Source organism: Chrysochloris asiatica, unplaced genomic scaffold, assembly GCF_000296735.1.
Source record: "Chrysochloris asiatica unplaced genomic scaffold, ChrAsi1.0 scaffold00128, whole genome shotgun sequence".
Lineage (NCBI taxonomy): Eukaryota > Metazoa > Chordata > Mammalia > Afrosoricida > Chrysochloridae > Chrysochloris > Chrysochloris asiatica.
In genome coordinates, this window is record NW_006408646.1 from 8,823,240 (window position 1) to 8,845,906 (window position 22,667).

Consider the following 22,667-nt stretch of genomic DNA (forward strand, 5'->3'; position numbering starts at 1 on the left):
GCCTTCTTGCCTGCATGGTTTCTGTTGAGAAATCCGAGCTTAATCTTAATTGCTGTCCTTTGTATGTTACAATTCTCTTTTCCGTAGCTGCTTTCAAGATCCTGTCCTTATCTTTGATTTTGGAGAGCTTGATTATTACATGTCTTGGTGTCTGTCTTTTAGGGTCTATCCATCCTGGGGTTCGTTGAGCTTCTGATCTTTTCACATTTTAGGATGTTAGGAAATTTTTCTTCCAGAAGATCTTCAACTATCTCCTCTGTGGACTTGTATGATTGTTCTTGTTCCAGAATGCCAATAATTCTTATATTATTCCTCTTCATGTTGTCCAACATGAATCTTAGGCCTTCTTCAGATTTGTTTAGCCTTTTTTGTGTTTGTTCTTCTGTCTTAGTAGTGTTGAGAGATTTATCTTCTAGCTCACTAGTGTTGGCTTCTATCTCTTCAATTCTACTCCTTTGCCCTTTCAGTGTATTGTCCATGTCTGATATTGTATTATTAATCTTTTGGATTTCTTTCTGTAGTGCTTTCCTGACTTCTTCCTTATTTTTTTCAATTCCATTTTATAGTGTTTTGATATATAATCATATCTCTGAATTCCTTCTCTGGCATTTCCAAAGCCAGCCCATCTTCTAGTATGGAGTGTAGGTCTACTTCCAGCTTATTTGCCTGTCACTTTATCTCGTTTTTGGACATGTGCAGATATTGTCTCATGTGCTTTAGTTTTTTTGGGCATATTCAGGTGTTGTCTGTGCCCTTAATACTTAGATGGGTGTGTATTTTGGTATTTTTTATGCTTTCTGATTGCCTCCAGGTAGATGTGATCAGGAAATGGGCTTTTGTTGTCCCTCTTCTTGATAAATTTCAGGATACCACTGTTGGTCTTTTTGATATGATATAGCTTTTAGTTTTGGGCTTATTTCCTTTTTTGTCTGCCTGTCCCACTCCATAATCCCCATTCAGACTTTTTTTTAAATTATATACAGTTCAGGGCCGCTGTTGCTGTTTGGTTTTTAAGTGGAAACTGTCTCTTTTCATTTCGAGCCGATCTGTTCGCATGCATAGTAGAACTCTCCAAATTGGGGCTGGGATGCCCACTATCTCAGGCACCGCTATAGTCACAAGAATGGTGGTGTACAGATAGCAAGGGACCAATGAAGAGATATCAAAAGCAAAGAATGTCCACACCTTTATCTCCGAGGTTCTGTCAGGCGTCTGTGGCTGCTCTGGTCCTTCCCCCGCTTGGTCTCACCCAAGATAGCGGCTCCTGGAGCAGCTGAGCCTCTTGAATTAGAAAGCAATGGATTTCTTGCTTCTACTACAAATTCCCCTAGCTGTAAGCCTTTCAGCCTTCTAAACATTTCTTTATATGTGGTTCAGAGTTCTGGGACCATCCCCTGAGACTGCTTGGTCCTGTATTCTGTGTTGTTACTGATGGAGCTCCTTACAGCACTGTCACTTGATCTACCATCTTGTTTGTTCTCCCAATAATTCATGTTTAAAAGCTGTGTAAGCCAAATAGAGCCTATGTGTACTGTCAGATTGAGAGGGTCTGAGACCCAGCACAAGCAGCCTTTCTTCTTTCTGGATTTTTTTTTTTTTTTTTCTCATTGGCTCCGTCTTCAATATGCTCTTTGACAGGATGTGGTGGAACCAGTGGAGGCAGCGCCTAGAACAGATCCATGTGGGCCATGCCCTCCACTCCTCAGCTGTGAAGCACAGAGCCCTTAACCTTCAGTTGCAGGTGAGTCCAGAAAGTTCCAATTTGACATCCTCTGTATATGTTGCAAAGTCCCCCTAATTCCCCCGCTTAACTCTGGCCCCTGCTTCCCTCCTCTCCACACACACACACACAGGGGGTCAGCTCCCAGGTAGAGAGCTAGCCCTCCATATCCACTTGGCCCTTAATGGCTGCCGGGGAAATGGGCAGAACAATATGCAAGGTACGGCCTTCACAGACAAAGGCTGCTATCAAGACTATTCACTGTTTTATCCTAGACATGATTGCCAGTAAATATAAAAGCACTCTGGTAATTGTGGAATTGGGATTTATAAATTAATTATGCTGCTGTTGTTGTTGTTAAGTGCATTTGAGTCGGTTCTGACTCATAGCTACCCTACATAGCATTTCTGAGGAGCAGCTGGTCGGTTTGAACTACCGACCTTATGGTTCGCAGTCTGATGGTGATCTTACAGCGCCACACCAGGAGTCCAAATTAGCTGTGTTGTTAAGTGCCGTCAAGTCGATTCCTACCCTATATAGGGTTTCCGATGAGCAACTGGTGAGCTTGAACCGTCAACCTTGCAGTTCAAATGGCTTTGCAGTCTGGTGCATTAACCCCACAGTGCCACAGCAGGACTGTAAATTAGCTATGTTGTTGTTGTTGTTGTTGTTAAGTGCCGTCGAGTCGGGTCCGACCCATAGCGACCCTGTACAGGGTTTCCGAGGTTGTAAATCCTTACGGGAGTAGAAAGCCTCATCTTTCTCCCGCGGAGCGGCGACATGCTTAAATCAACAGCTGTGTGCTCGTCTTTCCTCACTGCTATTTTCCTACAGTCAAGTAGAAATAATGAGGTCAAAAATGAAACTAAAATTAACATGGAAACCTTGCTTCTTTTTTCTTAGCGTTATATCTTTCTAAGATATTTCTTTTGGGGAGTCCACTAGCTTTTGATCAGTTATAAAGGTCTAAGGCCTGAACCCAAACTGATGGATGAAGTTTTCTTGTGGCCTTTGATATAATCTCTGAATTTCGGTCCTTTTTGTGTCTGCTGGATATCTATAGACCTGCTAGTTCAGTTACAGAGAACAGAACAGAAATGGAGAAATTAAAGAATTGCGTGTTACTAAATAATAAATGTAAAATATCTTTGTAGTCTGAAAACATATTACATAGTCTAGGTACACATAATTATTATCACATGAGAATAGCATCAACAGTCGGCTAAATCAGGGGTCAGCAAACTGTAGCCCACAGGCCACGTTTAGGATACTGCCTGTTTTTTTCTTTAAAATTTTGTGTGTGTATGAATTCGGTGAAGTCTTACAGAGCAGATCAGTTTTGTTTCATCTTACTGATTACAATACTCACAGTGTAACATCACTTATTCCTCTTCCTCCCTATGTTTTGTTTCCATTCCCCCTCATTTCCTAACCTGAATTTGACCCTTGGGTAAATGCTGCCCTTTGGATCTCAAATCGTTTTATAATTCTAAAGTGTGCATACCTCCCTAGTGTTATCATTCTCCTTTATCGGTCGTTTGTCTGGAAATTGAGCCATGGAGTGAGGTTTTTTTCCAGACATAAAGGGTGAATGTGGCTGTTTTGTATGATAAGCACTGATCTGTGAACCACAAGATAGGTGGTTCGAATCCACCAGCCACTCAGTGGGAGAAAGATGAGGCTTTCTGCTCCTGCAAAGATTTACAGATTCAGAAACCCTATACCAGGGTCACTGTGAGTTGGAATTGGCTCAACAGCACTTAACAACAACAAAGGTGGCTAAAGGCCATAGTCTTGGGGGTTTACATCAGTTTTTCTCTGACCAGTAAGCATCATCTATTTATGCTTTTGAATTTTATTCCACATGTTTATCCCACTGTGTCTAGGACTTTCTAATGTGATCCCTTTCAGAACAGTAGATAGTGGTAGCCTGGTACCATCTAGTTCTTCCTGTCTCAGGGTCATGGAAACTGCTGTTCTTTCAGGGAGCCTATTAGTCCATTGGACTAATTATTCCTTCGATTGGCTTCATTCCTCTTTGCTCCAGTTGCACCTCCTACTACCTATTTTTGTACCTAAAAGTTTTATTGGGACACAGCTAACTATGCCCATTTATTTGCATATTGTGACTTCAGACTATAAAGTCAAGGCTAGTGAGTTGTGATGCCTACTGTATGACAAACCCTAAAAGACTGTCTAAGAAAAGTTTGCTGACCCCTGAGCTATTTATGCATAAGGACTTAGTACAATAATAGCAAGGAAATAAGAGACGCAGTTCCTATTGCAACAACAACAGCAGCAGCTGCAATATAAATAATGATTGTGGTCTCGCTTGAGCTAGGCACTGGGCTAAAAGCTGTATATGCATTAACCAAAACCAACAAACCAAACCCACTGCCATGGAGTCTGTTCAAACTCATAGTGACCCTTTATAGGGCTCTGAGACTTTAAATCTTTATGTGAGCAGCCCTCCTCATCTTTCTCCTGAGGAACAACTAGTAGGTTTGCACTGCCAAACTTGTGGTTAGCAGTCCAATACTTAGCTCACAGCACCCCCAGAGCTCCTTATGCGTGGACTCAGGGAGCCTGAAAACCGTATTGTCCTGCTCTTAACCATCTTGTCTTAGTGGCCATTATACCCCAGTAGCCTCAGGAGGGGACAGAGCTGACAGAGAGGATATGAAAATGCTGTCAAATAGGAACACAGCAAGACTGATTTTCTGTCACTGATGGACTACGACTGTCAGTCTGTGTGTGGGTTCTTCCCTTTCATATAGCTACTTGGAGAGACTCTGAATTCATTCAACTGATGCAATTGGTGCTCAAAATATTTTAGAATTCCTCATTTACAGTTGTCCTCCAAGCTTGCAACAACAGATTTGAGTGAATATTTTTAGCGACAGCAGGTTTTCATGGTGTGAGATTGGATTTGATGTATAGAAACTGCCACAGATCATGCAGAATCAAATGCAATGAAAACTGTGAGTAATCAAGATAATCTCAACATGCCTGAAAAAAGTGTCTATGGCTAGAAATGAAGATGCGTTTGTCTGAGAAGCACCCTGTTGTTGAAAGCACCAGGAGCTTTCACTTAAGCCCTTTCTCCCTATCCTTGTGTCTCTGTGAACTAGGCAGGGGCAGACATTATGAATAGATTTTTAAACTTACATTTTTAATGAAAATGTATTAGCTGTAACCAAACACCTTGAGTGAATAAGTTGCTGGGCTTAGGGGCTCAAGGACCAAAGTCTTGGGGGGCAAGGGCACTTAGGTCAGTTGACATCACAGTCCACAAAGACAGTGTTCCGCATTCTACTTTGGCAAGTGGTGACTAGGATCTTAAAGGCTTGCGAGCAGCCATTTAAGGTGCAACTTATTGGTCTCTCCCTGTCTGGAGAAAAGAAGAGTGAAGAAATTCAAAGATGCAAGGAAATAACCCTGGCTTTTGTGATTCTGATGAGTCCAAAAGAACTAGATGGTGCCTGAGTACCACTGTGACTGCTCTGAAAGGGATCACAATAGCAGGTCCTGGAAAGAGTGGGAAAAAAGTGTGGAACAACATTCAAAATTGGTAGAAAAGACCTCGCTTATTGGTCTGAGACTATGGCCCTGAGAAATCTTTCCGGACTGGAACTGAAGTCATCTCCATAACTCAACTTCCAGCCCAATCAATGACGAACAGTCCAGTCAGGTGACACCAAGGAGGTATGTACTCAGAACAATAACCATAGGAGGTAAACCCCCATTTCCCCAGGGATATAGATCAGAAGGCAGGAAGGCACCAAAAAGAACAGGAAAGAAGTTGGAAGAGTGCTGTTAACAATATGGGGATTGCATTCAGTGTAACAAAAGAAAATCTGTGTGAACTGTTCAGTGGAAAATCAGCTTGCTCTGTAAATCTTCACCCAAATCACAGTTCAAAAAAAACAAAACACAACAACTTAAATTTTATATCTCAACTGTTGTTGTTAGCTTCTGTAGAGTTGGTTCCAACTCTAGCAATCCTATGCACAACAAAATGAAATACTACCTGGTCCCACACTTAACCTCATTGTTATGTTTGAGCTAATTGCTGCTGTCAGTGTGTTAATTCATCTCCTTGGGGGCTCTTCCTCTTTTTTGATGACCTTCCACTTTGATGTCCTTCTTTTGGGACTGGTCCCTCCTGACCACATTTCCAAAGTACTAGAGAGGAAGTCTTGTCATCCTGGTTTTTAGGAGCACTGTGGCTGCACTTCTCCAAAGACAGATTTGTTTGTTGTTTTGGCAGTCTGTGGTACTTTCAATATTCTTCTCCAACATCATAATTCAAAACTATAAATTCTGCTGTGGTTGTCCTTATGCATTGCCCAATTTTCACATACTTATGAGGTTATTAAAAATACCATAGCTTGGGTCAAGTGCATCTTAGTCCTCAAACTGATAGCTTTGCTCTTTAACACTTCAAAGATAACTCTTGCATCAGATTTGCCTAAAGTAATACATTGTTTGACTGCTACTTCATGAGTGTTGATTGGTGATGGATCCAAGCACAAAGAAGTCTTTGACCACTTCAACCTTACCTTCATTTGTCATGATGTTCTGTATTGGTTCATTTGTGAGACTTTTGTTTTCTTTACATTGAGGTGTGATCTGTAGTGAAGGCCATAGTAGTCTTTGATCTTTATCAGTAAGTATTTCAAGTATCTTTGTTTCCAGCAAGCAAGTTGTGTCATTTACATATCAAAGGTTGATATTAAGTCTTCTGCCAATCCTGATGCCACATTCTTCTTCGTATAATCCAGCTTCTTGGGTTATTTGCTCATCATACAGATTGAATAAGTATTGATGAAGCTATACAACCCTGATGCACACCTTACCTGGTTTTAAAGCATTCAGTGTCCACTTGTTCTGTTTGAACAACTTCCTCTTGGTCTACTTACAGGTTCCTCATGAACACAATGAAGTGTTTTGGAATATGTGTTCTTCACATTGTTAGCCATAGTTTGTTAGGATTTCCACAGTCGAATGCTTTCGCATGGTCAATAAATCACAAGTAAACATCCTTCTGTTAGTCTCTGCTTTCTGCCAAGATTTACCTGACATCAGCAATTATATTCCTGGTTCCAAATCCTGTTCTAAATCCAGCTTGCATTTCTAGTAGCTTTTTATAACCATTTTTGAATTATCTTCACCAAAATTATATTTGTATGTGATATTAATGCTTTTGTGCAGTTCCTGTATTCCATTGGGTCATCTTTCTTTGGAATGGGCACAAATATGCAACTCTTCCAATCAGTTGGCCAGGTAGCTGTCTTCCAAATTTCTTGGCATAGATGATTGAGCACCTCCAGTGCTGCATCAGTTTGTTGAAAGATATCAATTTGTGTTCTGTCAGTTCCTGGAACCTTGTTTTTCATCAGTTCTTTCAGTGCAGCTTGGACTTCTTTAACTATCATCAATTCTTGATTATATGCTACCTCTTGAAATGGTTGAACATCAACTGCTTCTTTTGGGTACAGTGAGTTGTACATTCCTTCCATCTTCTTTTGATGCTTTCTGCATCATTCAGTATTTTGCCCATAGAATCCTTCAATATTACAATGTGAGGCTTGACTTAATTTATTTTTTTAGTCTTTTTAGCTTGAGAAATGCTGAGCGTTTATTCCCTTTTGGTGTTCTAACTCTGGCTCTTTGTACACATCATTATAATACGTGATTTAATCTTCTGGAGCTGCCCTTTGGAATGTTCTGTTCCATTTTTTTACTTTCTTCTTCGACTCACTTTAGCTTCTCTATGTTAAAGAGCAAGTTTCAGAGTCTCTCCTAACATCCATTTATGTTTGTTTGTTTTTTTTCTTTCCTATCTTTTTAATGATCTTTTCCTTCCTTCCTGTATAATGTTTTTGATATCATCCCACAACTCCTCTGGTCTTCACTCCTTAGTGTCTAATGCATGAAATCTATTCTTGAGATGGTGTTTAAATTTAGTTGTCATATGCTTATTTCTTTAGCTTCAGCCTGAGCTTGCATATGAGCAGTTGATGGTTTGTTCCACATTTGGCCCCATTCCTTACTTTGGCTGATGATACTGAGCTTCTCCATTGTTTCTTCCCACAGATGTAGACAATTTGATTCCTGTGCCTTCCATCTGGTGAAGTCCACAAATGAAACATAGTGTTTATGTTATTGAAAATGGTATTTATAATCAATAAGTCATTTATCTTGGAAAATTCTATCGTGCAATCTCCAGCATCGTTTCTATCAACAGGGTCATATTTTCCAATTACTCATCCTTCTCTTTGTTTCCAATTTTCATATTCCACTCACCAATGATCATCAGTGTGTCTTGATTGCATGTGTAATTAATTCCTGACTGAAGAGAGTTGTTGAGTGCTGTCAAGTAATTTCTGACTCATAGTGATCCTATGTAGGGTTTATGAGGAGTGGCTGATGGGTTTGAACTACCAGCCTTGCAGCTAGCAGTCCAGTGCTTTTCCTACAGCACCACACACCAGGACTCCAAACTTACCTACCCTAAATATAAAAGTGGTTTTTTTTTTTATAGCCACACTAGCATAATCATACTCAAGAAAATGTAATATTAACAGGATATAGCAGAACATACATTTCAAATGCAAACTTCCCCAAATGCTCCTCAAACAGACTTTATTGCAATTTCAGTGTCTAATTGAGGCTTTAGTCATAGGCACTCATTGCTTTTTGGTGCCATGTTGCTGAAGGGGGTTTGTTCTCTTTTTAAGATAGGAGAAAAAACAGCACATGGGTACATCCATTTAAAATATCTAGTAGAACAGGGCAGGGAATAGACACAGGATAGTTTGGGTGCTGGGGAGGGAGGCAATATATAAGAAGGGAGAAGTGAATGGAAGAACAAAGCAGATGGGAGAACAATTAGGCAGGCTTCCATGGGCTAAGTGGGACAGAGATAAATAATGATGTATGCACACCCTTGGAACAATAGGGCTCTGGGATACAGAGATTCAGACGTGGTTGGAATGGGAAAAATGGGTGAATAATGTTAAGATGCTTGGCTGTCTTTTGAATCTTGGTTTTCCTTGCATTATATTATAAAATAGACACTGGAGGAGGAGAAAAAGGAATAGTCAGAAACACCACCATAGAAAGCTTGTAAGTCCGTCTTCTGCCTATAACTGATTGGAATACCTAAAATGGGGCTACCACATGCCCAGTGAAGGAGGTTTCCTGCGGAGCCTCTGCACTACATAAGACTATAGGTGGAAGCCTGAACCACATCCAGATCCTCAGAGATGGGAAATTTCCACTTGAAAGAACAAGCAAACCAGCCTGGAGTGGCTAGAAGAACAGAAGATACTTCTTGAAAGAAAGACCTACAGGAAAAATAACAAAACAATAGAGGCAGACCAACTGTACTATAAGAACAAGCAAGTTGTTTGCTTGCCCAGGAAACATCAAGGCAAGTGGTTGGGTCCCCTCAGTGTAAACCCCCTTCCAAGACTAAGACTCAATGGGAATACACGCTCTGATTGGTGACCACACTCATCACCGATAAGGGGAAGTGAGGGAAAAACAGCAATGAAGCTGCAAGCTAAGCCCTACAATGTTCAGTAGACTTCTGTGAACCCAGGTGGAGATCTGGTTGGCCAGCAGTGTGGCAAGACCTTGGGACTCTTGGGCCCAGAGTCAGTGACATAGCCACAGAGGACTACAGTGGAGAGTGAAACATCCAGCTGATACGAAGAGAAGGCATATGCACAAGAACACCCACACTTGCAGATAATACCCACCTGACCTGGCTTCAATGACTGAATGATCAGAGCTCAACTAGAAGAAGAAAGAAGAGGAAAAAAAGAGTAATCTGATACAATTTGATTGAACTTGACCTACACCTATGGATGCAGTAGCTCAAAAGAGGGAACAAATCTTTACAGCGAGGATCTTTCCCACCCCCTCCATATACAGACTAGACAGGGATGGGCAACTTGGACATTGGCTACCCAAAATGGGGGAGCTACAAAGGCAAGAAGTGACTGGCTTACAGGCTTTCAAGAGGGAACCTAGATCCAGAGGGCCTGGAGTAGAACCTAGATCCAGAGGGCCAGTGAGTAGTATCCAATCTGTGTAGGCAGGGCTGGTGAAATGAAATGCAGATGAGTCTCTTGTGATACAATAGTGAATAATTGTTATCAGGACTACTTGGGAGGGTTGGAAATGTAAAAGTAGATGTTTTGTAGCAAGGAGGGGAGTGATAAACTTTTCAACCTAGGAGTGGAGGTCCCTGGGACCATCCATCAAGGGAGAAGAGTGGAGAGCGGGACCCTACCCAGAGAAGCAGTGATGCCTGAGATGGAGGCAGAGATGATGACGTGGAGAGATGGAGCAGTTGGGGACTTAAGACACAGAGAGGGAGAGGGGCTGTGTGCTGACGACTGGGGGGCAGGCTTGTAGTGTATACCCTTGGTTGGTGATAGGTGGAAGGGATTGTAACCATGGCAATGAAACGATATACGATAGGATGAATGTAAAACTAATGTTTTCCTGTGTAAACTGTCACATAATTCACAAACTTTAAATAAATAAAAAATGTAGTAGAGAGTGAGACTGATGAGGCATTACTAGAGTGCTCAACTTGAAATATGAGAGAAAAAGGGAAGTACTCTCAGGTGGTGGCAGGGAGTGGCCTTCCATGCGAGGAGCAGGGATGTGTGTCCAGAGCCACTGGAGGAAGCAAGGCCTTTTGGCAGGTAGTTTGGACAGGGCAGAAGCTTGAAGGAATTCTTTTTTTTTTCTTTTTTAATGTGATTTGAGTGAAAGTTTACAGGGAAGGAAGATCATCAGTTTTACATTCAACAAATCATGTACTTTTTTCATTACGATCATTGTAATCTTCTCCATGTACCATCAGTTAACAGTATTTCTCTCTATTAATTTTTTTTTAAACACTCAGGCACATATATTAATTTAAACCACCAAAGGGCACATTCTGCAAGCCTACCTCCTAGCCACCAGCTCTCAGTCCCTCTCTTTCCAGGAATCTAGAGTCCTCAACTGCTCCTTCTCTCCGTGTCCCCATCTCTGCCTCCATCTCTGGTGTCGCTGCTTCTCTGGATAAGGTCCCGCATTCGGCTTGAGCTCTTCTCCCTAGATGGTCCTGGGGTTCTCTGTTTCTGGACTATAAGATAAACTACTCCACCTTTACAGTTGTGACAGTGTCAATTACTCACAATAACAGTTATTCACTATTGAATTATAAGAATCTTATCCCCATTTCTTTTTATCAGACTTATCTAGACAAGATGAAAACTATTCAGTGAAGGCTCTATCTCCCCCTCCCCCCAATACTCTTAAACTAAACTCCCTCTTGAAACCTTGTAAGCCAGTCACTTCGTGCCTTTATTGTCCCCTCATTTTAGGTAGCCAATGTCTAAGTTGCCTATCCCTATCTACCCTGTGTACAGAGGGGATAGCATTGATACTTGATGTGAAGACTCCTTCCCTCTCTGTTGGTATTTAGAGTTACTACCTCCATGTATAGGTCAAGTTCATCAAACTGTAGCAATTTATCCTCATTTCCATTATCAAAAAAAAATTTTTTTTTTTTTATCATTCTCTAGTCGACTTCAGATTATCAAGCCATCGAGGCTAGGTTAAATGGGTACTGTCTGCAAGTTTGGGTGTTCTTGACAATCTCCACTCACTTCATATCAACTGGATGCTTCACTCTCATCTCTAGCATTCTGTGACTATGTCCTTGTCCACAGGCTCAGGTGTCCCCAGGTCTCACCACATTTTGGACCAACCAGCCCTCCCTCTTCTCTCTCTCATCTCCAGGTCAATGGGAGTTAATGGACTGTGGTTGAACTCAACCCATTTTTTCACTGCTGCCTTCCCCCACTTCTTCCACTCACCAGTAGACCAATGTGGTCGCCAGCAAGCTTACATGCCTGCTCATGTGTTCCCTTTGAGTTTCAGTCTTAGAGGGGAGTTTGTCCTGAGGAACTTGATTGCTAGCCTTGATGTCTTCCTGGCAAACAGCTTGCTTATTCTTGTAGTAGCCAGTCATGCTGACATTTTTGTTTTGGGTTTTTCCTGATGATCTTTCGTTGACAATGTTTGTCCTTACTAGTGGAAATGTTCCACCTCATAGGGTTCTGAACTTAACTCAGGATTCCACCTAAGGTCCTATACTCTGCAAAGGCTTTGCAAGAGGCCTATTTCACTGGGCAAGTTCTAGAACCCCTTTTAGATATTCCAGTTAATTATAGGCTGAAGACATATTTACAAGTTTTCTGTACTCATGTTTCCCAACATCCTTTCTAGCCTGCTCAAGTGTCTATTTTACAATAATAGACAAGGGAAATCCATATTCATAAGACAGTCAAGCATTTTAGTATAATTTCCCCTCTTCAAACTATGCCTAGCTCCCTGTATCACTGAGCCCTGTTGGTTCAAGGTTGAGCATGCATCACTGTTTACCTCTGTCCCACTAGGCCATGCAAACCTGTGTCAGTGTTCCCCTATCTGTCTTCTTCCATCTCCTCCCTTTTCTTGTATTTCCCTCCCCATCACCCAAACTAAACCTCCCACCCCAACCCCACTGTTGCGGTTACCTTATATTCCTTTAACTCTTCCCTCCATTTAAGACCGTTTATTATCCTGTAATCTACACCTGACCTTCTCACCACCTGGATCTCTGTTCCTCTGTGTTTACCACCTTTCACATTGTAATTGTTTTGATCATAGACTGACCTCCCAGATCCTCTGTTCTTATCATTTTATTCTGTTATTGATTCTTCCATTTGTCAACTGAGTTCAGAGTGATGCTGCTACGTACATCATTCTGTAGTTGTTGTCTGTTCTTGTTGGTTCTCAGTCCACAGAACTTCCTTTAGGATGTTATTCATAGCAAGGTTGGCTTTGGCAAAATCCCTTAGCTCATGTTTATCCTGTAATGTTTTGATTACACCGTCATATTTGATTGACAGCTTTGCTGGGTACAGGATTCTTGTTCGGCAGTTTTTTCTTTCAGGGTTTTATATATGTCTCCCCATTGCCGCCTTGCCTGCATGGTTTCTCTTGAGAGATCGGAGCTTAATCTGATTTGCTTGTCTTTGTATGTTAAACTTCTCTTTTCCCTAGCTGCTTTCAGGATTCTGTCCCTATCTTTGATTTTGGAGAGCTTGATTATTATATGTCTTGGTGATTGTCTTTTAGGATGTATCCTTCCTGGGGTTCGTTGAGCTTCTTGAATACTTTTCGCTTCTCAGGATATTAGGGAAATTTTCTTCCAGAGGCTCTTCATCTATCTCCTCTGTGGACTTGTGTGATTGTTCCTGTTCTGAAATGCTGATAATTCTTACGTTAGTCCTCTTCATGTTGTCCAACATGAACCTTAGGTTTTCTTCAGGTTTTTTTATCCTTTTTTTGTATTTGTTCTTCTATCTTAGTAGTGTTGAGAGATTTATCTTCTAGCTCACTAGTTCTAGTGTCTATCTCTTCAATTCTACTCCTTTGCCCTTCCTAGTGTAGTGTCCATTTCTGATATTCTATTATTCATCCTTTGGACATCTTTCTGTAGGTTTTTAATTGCTTCCAATGTTGTATTTATCTTATTTGATTGCTCCTATAGCGCTTTCCTGACTTCTTCCTTATTTTTCTCAACTCCATTATATAGTATTTTGATACATTTTATAATCATTTTTCTGAATTCCTTCTCAGATACTTCCAAAGCCTGCCCGTCTTCCAGTATGGGTTGTAGGTCTACTTCCAACTCATTTGCCTCAGTCACTTTATTTTGTTTCTTGACATGTCCTGATATGGTCATCTGGTTCTGGTTTTTGGGCATATTCAGAGGTTATCTGTGGCCTTAATACTTAGATGGGTACGTATTTTGTTTTTTTTTTCATTCTTTCTGATTGCCTCCAGGTAAATGTGATCAGGAGATTGGCTTCCCTTTTCACTCTTTGTTCCTGAGAAATTTCAAGATGCCACTGTTGGTTGTTGTGACATAACTCAGCATTAGGTTTTTGGCCTATTTTTTTCCTAGCGTTAAACAGTTCAGGGCTGGATGTGGCCATTTTGCACTGCCGTTTTAAGTGGAAACTGTCACTTTAAATTTCGAGGAGCTCTATGTGCATGCTTAGTAGAACCCTCTGGGGGTGGGGGTGGGGTGTCCACTAGCTCAGGCATCCCCTCTAGTCACCAGAATGGAGGTGTGCAGACAGCAAGAGACCAATGAACAGATACAAAAAAAAAAAGAATGTCCACACCTTTATCTCATGGTTCTGTCAGGTGTCCGTGGCTGCTCTGATCCTTCCTCTGCTTGGTCTCTCCCAGTATGGTGGCTTCGGGAGCAGCTGAGTGTCTTGGATTAGAAAGCATTGGATTTCTTGCTTCTGCTACAAATTCCCCTAACTGTTCGCCTTCCAACCTTCTAAATATTCCTTTATATGTAGTTCAGAGTTCTGGCACCATCCCCTGAGCCTTATTGGTCCAGTGTTCTGTGTTGTTGCTGACGGAGCTCCTCACTGCACGTCTGCTCCCTTCGACATCTTGTTTGTTCTCCAGGAATTCTCTTTTGATAGCTTTTGTTTCCTAGGTGAAATAGAAAGAACGGTGATCAGCTTTGCGAGCCCTGGTGGTGCCATAGTTCACGTGCTAAGCTGCTAACCTAAAGGTTGGTAGTTCCAACCCAGCAGCCGTGCCATAGGAGAATGATGCATCCATTCAGATTGACAGCTTTGGACCTTTTCTGTCCTTACAGGGTCGCTGTGAGTCGGAATCAACCTGACAGTAGGTTTGGTTTTGATTGGTAATCAAATGAGAGGAAGGAAAGGAGAAGAGGTGTGTATTACAGGTTTACAAAAAGAATGTGTAAAGTCTTTGTCCAATACAGCCATTTTCAAAGTAGTCATTTGATGTTCTTAAGTGCCATTGAGTCAGTTCTGACCCATAGCGACCCTGTATAGGGTTTCCGAGGAGCCTACTGGTGAGCTTGAACCACCGACTTTGCAGTTGAAACAGCTTTGCAGTCTGGCGTATTAACTCACAGAGCGACACCCTTTAAATGTACATCAACACTGTCCTGGGGTACAGATTTATGGGTAGTCCTGCAGAGCTTCCTGTTGTAGACCCTCAATTTTCTGTAGGTAACATCCCTGAAACTGACCTGCCCAAGAAAGTCCCCTTTACAGTGGGCTTCCTCTCACATTGTAAGATGTCCACCCCAAATCTGAATCATTTATTACCCTTTTGAATCCAAGATTTTTCTTGCTGCTTTGTCTGCTCATTAGTTTTGATTTTTCCCTTATTTTTAAACGCAGAAAAAAAAATTCTCTCAAAGCAGTCAGTACCCTTCTTAGAATCATTGTTCCCCATCCCCAATGACTCTGCATGGAGATCCCCATTTCCTTGGTCCTCACTTGACTCCCTTTCTGCTTCTCTTTCCCTCATCTTCACTTATCTCTGTGTTCCTCTCTCTGTGTTCCAGGCTTGGTCCAAGTGGCAGGAACAGCTCCTGTATGCCCAGAGCAACAGACAGAAGGTGGTCTCTGCAAAGATGCTCCATCAGCACTCACAAAAACGGCGCTCCCTGAGGGCCTGGCTTGAGTATCTGCAGCACCGAAGAATGAAAAGACAGAGGAACGGTGAGTAGAAGTGCCACGCAGGTGCCGAGGCAAACTGCCCGTCATCGCCACTCACTCTCCTGTGGCCAATTGTGCTTTATTTTTATTTTTAATAAATAGAAATGTGTAGATATTGTTGAGTGGGAAGCTAATATGCTCTGTAAACTTTAACCCAAACCATGCAGCTGTTGTTAGGTGCCATTCAGTTAGTTCCAACTTAAAGCTACCCTATACGCAATGCTGCACCAGCCTCATAATTTTATATTTGAGCCCTTTGCTGCTCCCACTTTGTCAGTCTATCTTGTTAGGGGTCATCCTCTTTCTCTAGGGCCCTCCACTTTACCGACATGATGTCCTTCTGCAGACACTGGTCTCTCCTAATAACATGTTGAAAGAGAGACTCAAAGTCTCACCACCGTGGTTTCTAAGGACCATTCTGGCTGTCCTTCTTCAAAGAAAGATTTGTTTGTTCTTCCGGCATTCCATGGTGCTGTCAATAGTCTTTGCCAACGCCATAAAATGTTACAAAAAAACAACCACCACTCACACAACGAAATGTAGCCACATTGTATCCCACATTTTGGGAAGAGAAGACTGAGGAGAAAATAAATATATCATCCTTAATTCATATTTTAAATTTACTTCTTTCTGGCCTTTTCTGTATTTCATTCAGTTTAGTGATTTTAGTTATACTGTGTATATTGTGGTTTTCATGAATAATATACTTTAACGTACAGTTTTGTAATCACTTCATTTTGTTGAGAATATACTCTGCGACACATAAACCAATTCAACAATTTGGACATGTATAATTTAGTGCTCGCAGTTACATTCTTTGAATCGTGCCACCATTCTCACCCTCTATTTCTGATTTGTTCCTCCTTCATTAACATAAATTCATTACTTCTTAATGCTCCTGTGTTTCTGGTTGCTGGTGTCAATTTTATCCCTTAGAGCTAGGTCTTAAAAGAGCATAATGCTCAAGGCAGACCATTTTTATTAGTTAAACGGAACTATTTGGTTTTCAGTAGACTTCATGGGATGTTTTTGATTTAAGGTTTATCCAGCCTCCATGCCTCCAGAAGTCTGCATTCCATGATACATACAGTTTTGTATCTTGCTTTATTTCACAAAACTATTCAACACCTTTTTATGTCTTTAACTATTCTTCATAAATGTCCATTTTTAATGTTAGCTCTTCTTCACTTTTCTTAGATACTTGGATCGTTTCTAGTTAGTTACACATGTGATTTATGATGTCAGGTTGTTTGGTTCTGTTTCCATGGGATAATTTCCCAGAGTTCAGAAGTAACACTATATAGGTAACCGTGGTACATTCTCTTGTGCTTAAGCTCAGTGATTCTGCACAGTGCTGGAGCAATTACTTACCAATTTGAAAAGTGAAAAACTAAGATCCCTGTGCAAGAAATTGATAAAACTAAACCCAAAGTGTGTTAAAGTCCAAACCATACAATTTGGGAAGAATGGTAAATTTGGCTTCACTGAAATTACTAACTCTTGTATCAAAAAAGTCAGGCTAGACAGAACAAACAAGATGGTGGATCGGGTGGACGTGTAGTACAGAGCTCCGCCAACAACAACACAGAATACCCGACCAAGCAGGCTCGGGATGGTCCCAGAACTCTGAACCACATATAAAGGAATATTTAGAAGGTTGGAAGGCCTACAGCTGGGGGAATTTGTGGCAGAAGCAAGAAATCTATTGCTTTCTAGTCTGGGACGCTCGGCTGCTCCAGGAGCCGCCATCTTGGTGAGACCACGTCAGGGAAGGATCGGCTTACAGAACTACTGAGATAAAGGTGTGGACATTCTGTTCTTTTGGTATCTGATCATTGATACCTTGCTGTCTGTGCACCTCCATTCTGGTGACTATAGGGGTGCCTGAGCTACTGGGCACCCCAGCCCCACCCTCAGAGAGTTCTACTACGCATGTGCACAGATCTCCTCAAAATTTAAAGACACAGTTTCCAATTAAAACCAAATGGCCACAGCCGGCCCTGAATTGTTTCCAACTAGAAAAAAGGCCTGAATGGGGATTGTGGAGCGGGACAAGCAGACAAAAGAGGAAATAGGCCGAAAATTAAATCCTAAGTTACGTCAAAACAACCAACAGTGGTATCTTGAAACTTCTCAGGAAGAAGAGTGAAAAGGGAAGCCCATTTCCTGATCACATCTACCTGGAGGCATTCAGAAAGCATAAAAAATACCAAAATACATACCCATCTAAGTATTAAGTCCACAGATAACCCCTGAAGATGCCCAAAAAAACAGAAGCAGATGGCCATATCTGCACATGTCCAGAAACGAGATAAAGTGACTGAGGCAAATGAGCTGGAAGGAGACCTACACTCCATACTAGAAGATGGGCAGGCTTTGGAAATGCCTGAGAAGGAATTCCTAAAAGTGATTATAAAAGGTACCAAAACACTATACAATGGAGTTGAGAAAAATAAGGAAGAAGTCAGGAAATTGCTACAGGAACAATCAAATAAGATAGATAGAGCATTGGAAACAATTCAAAACCTACAGAAACAGGTCCAAACGATTAATAATAGAATATCAGAAATGAACAATACATTGGAAGAAGAAAGGAACAGAATTGAAGAGATAGAAGCTAGAACTAGTGAGCTAGAAGATAAATCTCTCAACACTACTAAGATAGAACAAATACAAAAAAAGGATAAAAAAATCCGAAGAAGGCCTAAGATTCATATTGGATAACATGAAAAGGAGTAACATAAGAATTATTGTCATTCCAGAACAGGAACAATCACACAAGTCCACAGAGGAGATAGTTGAAGAGCTTCTGGAAGAAAATTTTCCTAACATTCCGAAAAGTGAAAAGATAAGCATTTAAGAAGTTCAACGAACCCCAGGATGGATAGACCCTAAAAGACAATCACCAAGACGTATAATAATCAAGCTCTCCAAAATCAAAGATAAAGACAGGATCTTGAAAGCAGCTAGGAAAAAGAGAAATATAACATACAAAGGCAGGCAAATCAGATTAAGCTCAGATTTCTCAACAGAAACCATGCAGGCAAGAAGGTAATGGGGAGAGATATATAAAACCCTGAAAGAAAACAACTGCCACCCAAGAATCCTCTACCCAGCAAAGCTGTCAATCAAATATGATGGTGTAATCAAAACATTCCAGGATAAGCAGAAGCTAAGGGATTTTGCCAAAGCCAACCCTGCTATGAAAAACATCTTAAAGGAAGTTCTGTGAACTGAGAACCAACAAGAACACATAAGAACCACAGAATGACATACATGGCAGCATCAACCTGAACTCATTCGACAAATGAAAAGTCAAGAACAGAATAAAATGATAAGAACAGAGGATCTGGGAGGTCAGTCTATGATCAAAACAATTACAATGTGAAAAAGGTAAACACAGAAGAGCAGAGATCCAGGTGGTGGGAAGGTCAGGTAGATTACTGGATAAAATAGACTGTCTTAAATGGAGGGAAGAACTAATGGAATATAAGGTAACCACAATGGGGTTAGGGTGGGGGGTTAAGTTTGCATGTTGGTGAGGGCAATACAAGAAGGGGGAAGGAGGCAGAAGAACAAGATAGATAGGGAAACACTGAGACAGGTTTGCATGGCCTAGTGGGACAGAAGTAAATAGTGATGCATACTAAGACTTGGAACAACAGGGCTCTGGGATACAGGGATCTAGGTATAGCTTGAAGAGGGTAAATAATACTAAAATTCTTGACTGCATTATGAATATTAGTTTCCCTTGCCTACTATTGTAAAATAGACACTTGAGTGGGATAGAAAGGAATGTTGGGAAACATGATTAGTGAAAACTTTTAAGACCGCCTTCAGCCTATAACTGATTGGAATACCTAAAAGGGGTTCTAAAACTTGCCCAGTGAAATAGGCCTAATGCAAAGCCTTTACAGAGTATAGGACCTTAGGTGGACTCTTGAGTCCCATCCACAACCTTGTGAGGTGAGCCATTCCCACTAGAAAGGACAAGCAGACTGGAACAGCTACAGTGACAGAAGATACATCTTCATGATGAACCTGACCTATATTCAGAGCGGTAGTTACTCTAAATACAAACAGAGAGGGAAAGAGTCTTCAAACCAAGTATCAATGCTATCCACTCTTTACACAGGATAGATAGGGACGAGCAACTTAAACATTGGCTATGTAAAATGAGGGTGCAATAAAGGCACGAAGTGACTCGCTTACAAGGTTTCAAGAAGAAGCTTAGTTTACGAGTGTAGAGGGAAAGAGAGTCCCCACTGAATAGCTAACATCTTGTCTAGATGGGTCTGGTGAAAGGAGAGGGGGATAAGATTCGTACGATTCAATAGTGAATAACTGTTATCATGACTAATCGCGACTGTCACACTTGTAAAGGTAGAAGTTTTGTAACAAAAAAAGGGAAGTGGTTGATCTTACAGTCCAGAAACAGAGGACCCTAGGACCATCAGGAGAGGAACACACAAATAGAATGTGGGCCCTTATCCAGAGAAGCAGCAGGGCCAGAGATGGAGGCAGAGATGGGGGCATAGATAGGTGGAGCGGCTGAGGACTCTAGATTCATCAACTAAGAAGAGAAGGACTAAGAACTGGTGGCCAGGAGCAGACTTTCAGAATGTGCCCTTTGGAGATGTAAATTATTGTATTTGCCTGAGTGGGTTTTTTTGTTTGTGTGTTTTTTAAAAAGCTAAAGTGGATAGAGAGAAATACTGTTAACTGATGGTATATGCCGGGGGTGGGGGTGGTTATCATCAATGTAATGAAACAATTTATATGAATTATTGATTGTGAAACTGATGATGTGCCCTGTAAACTTTCACTCGATCCACAATAAAAACCTTACATTAAAAATAAAAGTCAGGCTTACCAGGTTTTACCCAAACCTCTTTGCAGAAACCTACCAGGATGCCAGCTCTGTCTCTTAGGAGCCTTTGAGTGTGTGTGCTTGGTGATCGTGTTGGGGGACCAACGTTCAGTTACCCAAGCCTGGAAGTTGAAGGCATTTTTCTTTCGAGCATGATGAGCAGCCAGCTGAAACAGGCCTCCAGGTCCTGTATGCTAGTTCTAGGACATCCGCTTCCTGGCACTTTGTCAGACCTTTAGCGGATTTGTGTTAAAAGGAAGAGGGTCAGCTCAGCCAAAAATTCACAAAAGCCTTTGCAGCATGTCCACAGAGCTGTATGTCACAGGGTACCCCACACCCATCCCGAGAGATCAGCGTAGAGGCAGAAGTAACATTGGTCTGGTCTGAAAGCAGCAGTCCTTGTTCCTGCTCATCAGGGATTTGAAATAGATTCTAATTAGATTCCATAGCAGATTTCATAGCACCCCTCCCTTTTTTCTCTCCGAGGAAAAGATATATAATTAACGGGTGCCTAAGGGAGTCCTGATGTGGCACTGTGGGTTAATGCTCCAGACTGCAAAGCCGTTTGAACTATAAGGTTGGCGGTTCAAGCTCACCAGCTGCTCCTTGGAAACCCTATACAGGGTCGCTATGGCACTTGACTCCAACAAGGGAGTCCTGGTGTGGTGCTGTGGGCTAATACCCTGGACTGTAAAGTCATTTGAATCACAGCGTTGGCAGCTTAAGCTTACCAGTCACTTCTTGGAAACCCTCTAGAGGGTTGCTATGAGTTGGAACTGACTCAGAGGCACTTAACAACAACAACAACAACAATAACGAATTCCCAGTGTTTAAAAACGTTGATGTAAGAATTCTCAATGACCGTAGCCTTGAATCCCTGCTGTCTACCTGTAGTAGGGTCCAGCTTCTCTTAAAAAATATCCTAGCTTATCTCAGCTACTCTCCCTTTTACAGAGATGGCGGAACAATTCCACCGTGTCACCGTGCTCCAGACACACTTCTGTGATTGGCAGTGGGCCTGGGAGTGGAGGCAGAGCTTGTACGCCCACCGCGCCCTGGTGGAGGGGCTGGCCAGGAGGATGGTGCTTCGGCGGGCCTTTACCCACTGGAAACACTGTATCCTTTTCAGTCCCCTCGCTTCATCCATGCAAGATAGCATGAGCTCAGCCATGTGTAAAACAAGAGCCAGGTGGTACATGGGAAGCCATTTCTGGGCCATTTAAGACAGCCCTCTTCTCTGTGAACTTCTTTTTAAAAACCTTCATTTCATTGGGAATATGCAGACAAAAGAGTCGATATAATAATATAATAATCAGCACATCTGTAGCCCCGACACAGGACCCTTCTAGCAGCCTGTCTGCCCATCCCTGAGTGTGCTGCCTCCTTCTCCTCTGAGGTAATCCCACTCTGCTGAATGTCTGTCATCCTTTCAATGTTTGTCTCTATCCACCAGGGGGTGGAAACAGCCAGAGCTGTTTGTTCTTGATGTCATCATCACTATGACAACACAACAAACAAGCCCATTGTCACCCAGTCAATTCCAGCTCCTAATGACCGCATAGGGCAGGGGAGAACTGATCCATAGGACTTCCCAGGCTAGACTCAAAGGAAGCACACTGCCACATCTTTCTTGTGCTGAGCAGCCAGTGGTTTTGAACCACTGACCTTTTAGCTAGCAGTTGAGCAAACACTGCTCCTTTCACTACAACAACAGCTCCCATTCGTTACAGTTTTACTGTGTGCAGACATTTTTTATAGTCTCTCTTTAATCCTCATAGCAACCCTCTGGAGTTGGCCATGTTATGGAAGCAGCAGCATATTCCAGGGTGCTGAGTGATTCTCAAATCCAAAGTCACAGCAAGTCATTAGCAGAGCCAGGATTTTTTAAACCTAGGCCTTTGACTCCATTTCATACATTCCTAGACACTGCCCCTGCCACAACACCTGCCCAACCACCAGGAGTTAAATTGCCCTGGATGTCTGTGCACACACTCATTTGTTCATTGAACTCTGGCTTTCTGTTAAACTCCCGTTTAGGTTCTGGGACGAGACCTGGTGTGGCAGTGTATGATAAGCACTGGACTGCAACATCGGTTTGTACCTCACGGTCAACGGTTCAAACTCACCAGTCTCTCCTCATAAACCTTATACAGCGTCACTGTGAGTCAGAACCAACTCGACAGCATTTAACAACAAGGTTCTGGGAAAACATACAGACTAATAGTAAGTTAGCCGTGTGTTTTCAGTAACCTCATATGCATGCGAAAGCTCGACGGTGAATAAGGAAGATCGTAGAACTGATGCATTTGAGTTAATGGTGCTGTAGGAGAATATTGAAAATACCATGGGCTGCCAAAAGAACAAACAGATCTGTGTTGGAAGAAGTACAGCCAGAGTGCTCCTTGGAGGCCAGGATGGCCAAACTTCATCTCATATTTTGAACATATTGTCA

At 41.9% G+C, this 22,667-nt stretch overlaps 1 protein-coding gene across 1 annotated transcript in view; it reads left to right on the forward strand.

Annotated features, from left to right (window-relative positions):
- SFI1 (Sfi1 homolog, spindle assembly associated (yeast)) overlaps positions 1–22,667 on the forward strand; it is a 92,164-nt gene that overhangs the window by 36,176 nt on the left and 33,321 nt on the right. The window contains exons 7-9 of the mRNA XM_006869308.1: positions 1,639–1,741; positions 15,192–15,348; positions 21,170–21,331. Coding sequence (XP_006869370.1) covers positions 1,639–1,741; positions 15,192–15,348; positions 21,170–21,331 — 422 coding nt within the window. The remainder of the gene's footprint in view (positions 1–1,638; positions 1,742–15,191; positions 15,349–21,169; positions 21,332–22,667) is intronic.